Source organism: Anarrhichthys ocellatus, unplaced genomic scaffold, assembly GCF_004355925.1.
Source record: "Anarrhichthys ocellatus isolate YVR2014 unplaced genomic scaffold, GSC_Weel_1.0 scaffold6, whole genome shotgun sequence".
NCBI lineage: Eukaryota > Metazoa > Chordata > Actinopteri > Perciformes > Anarhichadidae > Anarrhichthys > Anarrhichthys ocellatus.
The window spans coordinates 8,498,082-8,507,643 of NW_022280036.1; the positions used below are offsets into that span (position 1 = coordinate 8,498,082).

A 9,562-nucleotide genomic window follows, 5' to 3' on the forward strand; every position below is an offset into this window, starting at 1 on the left:
TGAAAAAACAATTGAATTCATGAAGATAAGATTTTACTTGTGAACAACAACTCATATTGTACCTATTGGAAATTGAACATACTGGTTTGAGACATGTTCTCCATAAGAAAAAATAAATCTTCAATTGTCCTTTCAACATTTTTTATTAAAAGTTCGATGTCCTTTTCGAAAATGAACATTTAAAGAGACGAGGACCGGACGATATGTCCTCACTTCCAAAAGTGTCCTGATTCTAAATTGTACTCAAATTGGTCCTCACAAAGATAGATGTACAAGAGCTCTCAAACAAACACACACATAAACACACACTTACACTAACACACAAACAGGTTGTTACAGACCAGGCATTCATTCTACAAATAATATCTTCAGTCATTACTTTAGTCCAGAGCACACAAACACACAAGTGAATGTACACAATTATCAATATGAGTAGAAAGCACAGCATTAAAATTTAAAAGAAGACGACTGGAAAAGCTTACATAACTTCATGGAGAATGGATGAGGAGTGTATTTTTGTGGTTAAATGGTTTCAGAGCTCTTTCCCAGAGTGCATTCTCTCTTTGACTTGAATAATAACAGCTTTACATTATAATGGACCCCACCAGCCACTGCACATGAGCCCTTTGCTCATATGAAAGTATTCCTTCAGGTTTTTTATTCTTAATCAAACAAATATGGCAGCCTTGCTTCATGCGCATTCTTTTTAGTACTACTTGTAGTATTGTATTTTTGTCCCACCTGGATAAACTGTTGTATTTGTCTATATATGTTCATAAAAGCAGTGATTGGCTGCCAAAAAGGCATGCAGAGACGCAGTAGCAAACACACACACACACACGCATTTACACACAGTACTTGGAAAAGCAAAGGTTCATCATGTTTGCTCTTCCAAACCGCTCCCCCGCAGATGTGACATAACACATAAGACAAACTGTGACTATAACTCTTTTGCTTCTGCAAACTATATTTTTATTTGTGTGACTACTGATCTGATATGAGACAGTTCTTTACTGGTATATTTCATAAATACATCCAATAATGACAAATATGGTAATTCAAAGGCCTCTATGATTTTAAAAAATGGTGTAAATGCATTGAAAGCCGCGGGATAACTAATATTACCTTTCTCATAGAAGCTGATATAAGAACACATAAGCCTGAGTTGATTTGATTGCAATTTGATTTTGGCATCAAAAATAATACCACATGCAGTCATTTGAATTTCCAAAAAGTCTCAGAAACTATTGTATGGGACATATTGAGTTAAACAGCATCAATTATGAATCTAATAATTTGAGAATACTGTTAATAGGACATTTATTCAGAACTCAAATTGCGATTTGTGGTTTCTGTTTTATTTCTAAATAGAGCAATACTGGAAAGTAAATATACTCCTTAAGCAGTAAAAATGTGAAGTTGCTATGAAGACACAATAATATAAAAACAAGCAGACAGAAATACAGACACCAAAACAGGAGGTGTGATATGGAATGATGGGGGGAACTTTCCTACTTAAACATCTAGCATACTCACCATTTGATTTTGTGTTAATATCTTTTTTTAATTTGTTTTGATGGATGACCATTGTGTGACCAATAACCTTGTTTGTGTCCTATGTTTACTCACATCATACACCTGAGACCAACTGGTACATTTCACTCTCTTGTCTTGAAACACCACAGATATTACAAAGAGAAATGAGGATAGGCTTGATTTGATCAACAATCTCCTAAAGCAGCATGCTGAGTGGAATCTCATCTAGATAATAATTGATCTTGTTGGATTATGAAAAATAAACATAAAGGTAACCTCTGAACACAATCTCTTGTTAGCCTGAGTACACTGGGTACATGAAGTGTTACTTCTCACCTGTTCAAACACAGGAACATTTCCACATCTAGTCACAAATGTTTGGTCCATAGACTAAGCTTTGGCTTGGAACTGGTAGTTCTGTAACAGCTACACGAGGAAGGACATTTCTCACACTTAAAGGTGGGACATGAGGAGGGTCTGAATGAAGGGTCTGAGGTCATTTTTACTGCTTAGTCACTATCAGTGACTGATAGTGACTTCATCCCTTTGCTCTTACACAATGTCTTCGATCACACGGCCCAGCCCCCAGCCAATCAGGATAGGACTAAATGTCCCCTTATACATAATCATTACTCCTGATGTCCCCTCTCTTTCTGTACAGTACAGCACAATATGTTTCCCACTCTGACAGTAATTACGCTTCTTTAAAAAACTTCTACACCAGCAAACAAAAGGATCTTACCAACAGACTTTACATAAAGAGCTAAAGATTTCAAGCATTAGCTATAGTTGCCACCAGTGTTGGTTTTAAAGGAATTACCCAAGTGTCAGTGCGACACCATGACTGTGGTCAAAATCCTGTGCTTTTTGCTGTTAACGTATCATCTCAATGAAGGGAAGCAAATCAAAGGAAACAGAGCAGGTGAGTAAAATGTATTTAAAAGATTCCAAAAAATGTGATAAAAGATATTTGTTGGATAGGCTCAAGTGCCTTTATTAATGGACACCCGAAATATAATTGTACCACTCCCATTCAGCCAATATACTGTCGGTTCGTATATTATAAGCAACAAATCATGTAATCAATATCAAGCTCCTGGTGACAGTTTTAGAAAACTGGGCACCAAACTGCAGTCTAAAAAATTGACTTTTAACCTTAAAACTTACTTTTTCCTCCCAAATTGCCCCAGAAGTTTGTTTAAGTTGATAATAAATAAATCAATGTTCCTAACCAATACCTCAAACGCAAATATCCAAGGTGTATTGTATTCTATTTTCTGTAATATTTGAAGACAATTGATTAAAAATATATTAGATATATTAGATATCAAACAATTCATCAAATCTTCTGTTTAAAATCAACTGAACACAGAGCTGTGTGTCGAGCTGAAGTGTTATCTCCTGATTTCTTCATATATAACTGTGTTTGATGTTGAGTTTGTCAACTAGTAATTGTGAAATAATCACGATGTAAATTTCACATAACTCCAATTTTTCCCTCAATCGTTTGATTCGGTGAATTATCACGTAAAATAGTACGGATTAAAAATGTGTCTCTGGGCCACATGGGACGTATCAGTCAGAGCACAGTGCATGCAAACATTGCTGCACTTATTTTGTTTTTGTTTTATCCTTCAACATTATTGCAGAAACCGTATTAAACTAATTACAGGCTGAGATTTGTAAAGTACACTCTGGTGCTCTCTTACTAATGAGTCACACTGTTGTTAATTGGATGAACAGTCATAACAGTGAAGAGACAAACCAAAGAAAATGTGTGATTAATGAGCAGAGGGGTGGATGATGGATGGATAAATACTTTTCCTTACTTTCACTGTGGAAATGTTTTCATCGTATCGGCAACCAGAGCTCATCAGATAGCAACTGTATCATCGAGCGTTTAGGCGTTTATTATAAACATTAAAATGTTAGAATAATAAATATCCTGGACAAGAATCAATGATGAACCATAAAGGAGATGTAATGATAGATTTCTTTGGAAAGGGATCTATAAAGTGCGTGAGGGACTGTGGGCTGTGGTTTTAAACATGTGAAGGGAGGAGGCATTCATTTAAGAAATTACGAGATGAGACTGGCAGATATTCACTGAATGGGACTTCTTGTGAAGTGTTATCTGTGAGCATCTGCCAAAGAAGTCTGCATGATCTGGATATTATTGTATCAATGCATTCATTAAAACATTTCCTCTGCTCTCGAGTGGACCGATAAGGTGAATTTGCATGCGTTATTTGTAATAATTCATCTCAAAGTAAACACACCCAGTACCTCAGCATGTTCTGATATGCAGAGTTACCAAGAACAAACAGAAGGCTGTTCTGCTGTTTGATTTCCGAGGTGCAGTGGACAGAGAGCAGAGGGTAGTCCTGAGGGTGAAAGAGCCGTACGTCAGCAGTTCAGTCTTCAGGATGTTTTTAGAAGGTGAGGACAACTGCACACTGGATCCTCTGCAGCTGCACACGCTCGCCTCCTGTGGCTTCAACAGCAGTAATCCCATCATCATCATCACTCACGGGTGGTCGGTAAGGTCAACTTTTCTTCCACTTCACTGACTTGAACCACTGCATACAAAACATGGAACTCAGGCCAGTATGGAGGACTTGTTGCTGGCATTGTTTCAGATGTAAATGTTACTTACAAATCCCTGAGATGTGCTGAAATAACAAAACATTAAGTTAACACACAGAGACTCTGTGAATTGCCTACGGAGACTATTATTTAAAACTGAGGTCAATTAAGTTACACGTCAATGTTTTACTTTTATTTTACTGATGCAGTTAGTTGAAGTGGATCCGATTGAAACCATTATAATTAAGAGTTATACTGTGTCTCTTTTTTCCTAAGATAGATGGTATGATGGAGAGTTGGGTGCTCAGGTTAGCCACAACCCTGAAGACAAAACTAATAGACATCAACGTGGTGATTACCGACTGGTTGTCCCTGGCTCACACGCACTACCCCACAGCTGCACAGAGCACTCGCACTGTTGGAAAAGACATAGCTCACCTGCTGCAGTCACTTCAGGTCAGGGGAAGTTTCTCTGCTGAAGCCACTTTATTTTCAGAGTAAATACCAATGTAGAGGTTTTCACCCTGAATGTCACCTTTTCACCATTTAACATAAGTAAAGTCTGATGAATTGGTACAGTTTCCACTGAAGAGGAAACTTAAAGCACCATGCAGGTAGCAGATTTAAGTTGTCAAATGTCTTCATACGTAAATAATGTGTCTGTCATAAACCCCACCAGGTACACTACCAGTACCCAGTTAGAAAGGTTCATTTGATTGGCTACAGCCTCGGGGCTCACATCTCTGGATTTGCTGGAAGCTATCTGGAAGGTTCGGAGAAGATTGGAAGGATTACAGGTGAGTTTTGTTTTACAAGGTTAGGGTAATAATTGTGCTTTCTAAATCCACTGGCCAAAACAAATATAATTAATATAATATTTTGTAACTAAACGGTTCTTGATTGCCTATTGTATCTGCTCAGGTCTCGATCCAGCGGGGCCACTGTTTGAAGGCATGTCTCCCACCGACAGACTGTCTCCTGACGATGCTGAATTTGTAGATGCCATCCACACCTTCACCCAGAAACGTTTGGGCCTCAGTGTGGGCATCAAGCAAGCTGTGGCACATTATGACTTTTACCCCAACGGAGGAGACTTCCAACCTGGATGTGATCTGCATAACATTTACGACCACATATCCCAGTATGGGCTCCACGGTACGATAAGGAACACATTACAATACTTTAGAAAATATATAATATGGTCCACCGGGGACCACAAAATCTAAAGCTCTGCAAGTGGCCACTAGAGGCTGTAATGTTTAATACTTCCTAAAATACCAAAGTGTTCGAGAGAAAGAACTTTGTGCTCATTTTGTTGCAGTAGTGAAGCTAAAAATGGAAAAAGTTCTCTGAGGCATGTGAGGCTGGAGGAAAGGTCCTGGAACATGTGAAAAAAAGGTTTATCATACGGGGACCATGAATGTGCTCAGAAACGTTCATGATTATATATTTATTTAGAAATAGGAATTGTAGCCTGATGGTGGCGTTAGAAAGTTCCACTGGTGCAAGAAACATCAGAATTCAACATCTTTATTGTTACCCACTGTTACAGTTCTACAGAACAGAGTGAAGTACTAGAATTAGGTGCCGTGAGAAAGGAATTTGGGTTTCTGTGATTTCAGCATGCCACCTTAAAAAGAACAATGTGATAAGACTAAACCTAAATGTTTTAACATTTTTACATCTTTTCTAAAAAAAAAAATCTAGATTGAAGACCATTACAGTTACTTCTCAGGGACACTTTTTTGTCTGGATGATTGTTTTTGAGATTGAAGGGCTTGTTAAGGCCTGAACAGACTGGCCATGCAGCTTTCTGGTACTCCTGTGTGCCATTTACATCCCTGTGTTTGTGAAACAAAATGCAGAACTTCAATTGAAGCAGTGTGTTCTGCTGCTTGATCGCTTACTGGTTTGCCTCTTCCTCTGCTCTATCATAACATTTTTTTTTCTTAATTGGTCTTGCCACCTCTAAACACTGGTTCAGAAGGAATATCTTGGGCACCAATTCATCTTTTGCTTGTTGACAGATTCTCGATCTGTGCTTAGGCAGATGAGTTTAATTCCCTCCAGTCAAACACAAGTGGCTCTGGGATTTATGGTGCTTCTCAATCAAAAACACATCTGCATAATATGACGAGGATCGAGGATCTTCGAGGAGCCACATTAAAGCATCTGTCATCCTCAGAAGTTAATTAGTAACATGTGCCGTCCTCTGCTCTGTCCATCCCTCTGAGCTGAGCTGCCTCCAGGCTACAAGAGTCTATTCAGAGAAAAGGCCCGCAGAGCAGATCAGTATCAGACATAATGAGACGCTTTTAGGAGATGTGACAGAAGGAGAGTCTGAGAGATGTCAGACTTTAGTGATAATGAAGTCAATGCACTAATAATGGTCAGAGACCCACAGCCTCTCAATATACAGGAGGATATTTTAGGTGGAAATGATCTGTTGAAATTCAAATCAAGGTTGTTTAAAAAAAGAAAAATCAATGTCTCACGTTTTAAATGTCCACCGTATTTCTATTTCCTTCCATAGGTTTCCAGCAGACAGTGAAATGTGCTCATGAGCGGTCAGTCCATCTTTTCATTGACTCTGTGCTGAATAAAGACAAGCAGAGCATGGCTTACAGGTGCAGTGGCAAAAGTGCTTTTGACCAAGGCGTCTGTCTGGACTGTCGGAAGAATCGCTGCAACACACTGGGCTACAATATCAAGAAGGTCCATAGTGGCACCAGCAAGAGGCTCTACCTGAACACACGCTCTCAGATGCCTTACAAACGTATGTGGTTGTCATTGTCATTGTGGTTGTCATTGTCATGTATGTATCAATAGTCATTATATGTATTATATACTGCAGACCAACACTGCTGATTGTCTTTTCGTGGAAATTCAATAATTCAACAATCTTCTACTTCTTCTTCTTCTTCTCAATCTTCTCCTTGTTGTTGTTCTTCTTCTTCTCTATCTTCTTCCTTCCCTACAGTTTATCATTATCAGTTCAGGATCCAGTTTGTCAACCAGATGGAGGGGATAGAGCCCTCTCTTACCATCTCCCTCACTGGAACAAAGGAGGAGAGTGGCAACGTCCCAATCATTGTGTGAGTACTGTACCGCCATCAGGCTTACAGTACATCACATACGCTTGGTGTACTCTGTCTTTGACACATGCAATATGCAGCTGTGCAGTCAACCTTATGAAGAAAGAGGGCAAGTTAAGGGGAGCAGCTGACACACATGGAAACAACTGGAGCTGCTGCATGAAAGTGAACTATAAATGGGGATGATGGAGTGAATAATTTACTCAAGACACTATTACCCAACTGTGTTATCCTTCATGTTCTGTGTATCAAAGAGCCTGAGGCAAACCAGTGTAAGAAGACGAAATATCCCGTGCTGGCCTGCTGTAATTGGTGCCCATCACTTTGTTCTCTAATAAAGAAATGTGACAGCCTGTTGCAAGATGTTCCCTGCTGTAGTAATCTTACTCTGTCTGATTGTTTTTTCCTTTTTATACTCTGACAGCACTGGAAATATATCAGGGAATAAGACCCACACCTTCCTGATCGCCCTGGACAGAGACTTAGGGGATCTGATGTTGCTCAAATTGCACTGGGAAGGATCGGCTCTGTGGAAGAACATGTGGAACCGGGTGCAGAACATCATTCCTTGGGGCGGCCGGGAGAGGAAGCCACTGCTGACTGTGGGCAAGATCAGCGTCAAAGCAGGCGACACGCAGGAGAGGTACAGCTCTACCTTACTAGGCAGCAGTGGTTTTAAAGCAGCAATACTAATATACTAAAAGTTCATTACAGCATTTACTACATTCAAAAAAGCGTACAGGTTTAAGTATTAGCAACAAAAAAGTATACAAGTTCAAAAAGGTAAAGTACCCCTGAATGGCCCCTTTCAGATTTTCATTGTATTTTATTACACTAAGGTGTAAGCAGGATTTTAACGCTGTAGCTGGTAAAAGTGGAGCTAATTTGACCAAATTGATATACTATTGGATGTTAAATACATCAGCTCCTTAGTTGAGAATGCACACAAAGCAAAGGTCAGACCAATGGGAGCTTGGACACAATTCCATCAAAATTCAACAGAGCTCTCCATTGTATTCGTCCCAATTCGGAGCGGTATCTGAGGTTGTTTCTAGTTTCTTTTTATACAATCCGCCAATTAGTCATGTGACTTATAAATACTACAGACACCAAATATAAGCAACATTACAACAAGCCTTTCAAACATGCTTTTACAGTAAGTATTTTCAAGAGGAGGCTGTTTAAGATGATTGTGTATCATATTTTAGAAGCTGAAAATCATACTCTGCAAAACATCTAGCTGTCATATTAATGTAGTGAAGGAAAAAGGACTATAATACTACTATGAGATGTCGTGGAGTACCATAAAATGGAAATAGTACATCAAAACTGTACTTAAGAACGGTAGATGAGCAAATGCACTGTACTCATTAGTATTAGATGATTATTACTACTTGAGTATTACTATCAAATGCATATATTTAAGGTATCTGTCACATATGTACTATTTGAGTAAACTGTGCTGCATTATTAAATCATACTAATTACATACATTACAGATAAACCCATTCGATAAAGATTAAATGTACTTTTTCGCAGATACAATCACATGTTGCAGTGTCCCACTCTTGACAGCTAGAAAAAAACATCTACATTTACACCTTCACAGACTTTTAATGCCACCTAGTGGATTGTTTCGCACACTCACTGCTCCACTTCATTGTTCAAATACTTTAACAACACCGTGTCAACTGCGTTGTTTCTGTTTTGTAGGACGTCTTTCTGTGCCATGACAAATGATGGACAGCATGTTGAAGTGTCGCAAGATGAAGTGTTTGTGCGCTGTAAAGATGAAGCACCAAGACTGCACCGAAGAAAGCACAACTAGGCTAAAAGACTTGTGTGGGTTTCTTAATCTGTTTAACAGACTGAACATCTCTAATGGATGGAATGGCAGTTCACAATTCTGTAAACTCCCCAAAGTGAGGCTATGCAGATTTAAGGAGTAAATTACAAATGATTGTCTGAAAGATGTGTTAAATTATTAATAAGATAAGTATTGCACAGTGTACTTTTAGGAACCAGCCCATATTTACATTTTTGCCGACATACAAACGTCTTTCAAGGGTATGAAGAGTTGAAAGATTGCCAATTCAAATATTAAACTGACAGTGAACACAGTCGGACGTTCAATTACCTTTTGATGACGTTAATTACAAAGGATGTATATGCATTTCTTTCTATGTGTTGGATGTCAAATTATTAATCTCATTATTTAATGTTGTTATGTTAGTCTTGATCAGTACCATCATATAAATACACGTGTTAAATCAGAGCCATAAATATACACCCTTTCTTTTCTACATCTGTAAACTGTGAAGCAGGTTTAAACACAGCACTGAAGT

At 38.6% G+C, this 9,562-nt stretch overlaps 1 protein-coding gene across 1 annotated transcript; it reads left to right on the plus strand.

Annotated features, from left to right (window-relative positions):
- The first annotated feature begins 2,376 nt into the window (after window positions 1–2,376).
- On the plus strand, window positions 2,377–9,045 carry lipca (lipase, hepatic a). The gene is made up of 9 exons (XM_031846250.1): window positions 2,377–2,458; window positions 3,898–4,076; window positions 4,399–4,578; window positions 4,802–4,919; window positions 5,044–5,277; window positions 6,656–6,898; window positions 7,103–7,217; window positions 7,642–7,860; window positions 8,931–9,045. The coding sequence occupies exons 1-9, from the start codon at window positions 2,377–2,379 to the stop codon at window positions 9,043–9,045; spliced, it is 1,485 nt and encodes a 494-aa protein (XP_031702110.1).
- Window positions 9,046–9,562: the final 517 nt, after the last annotated feature.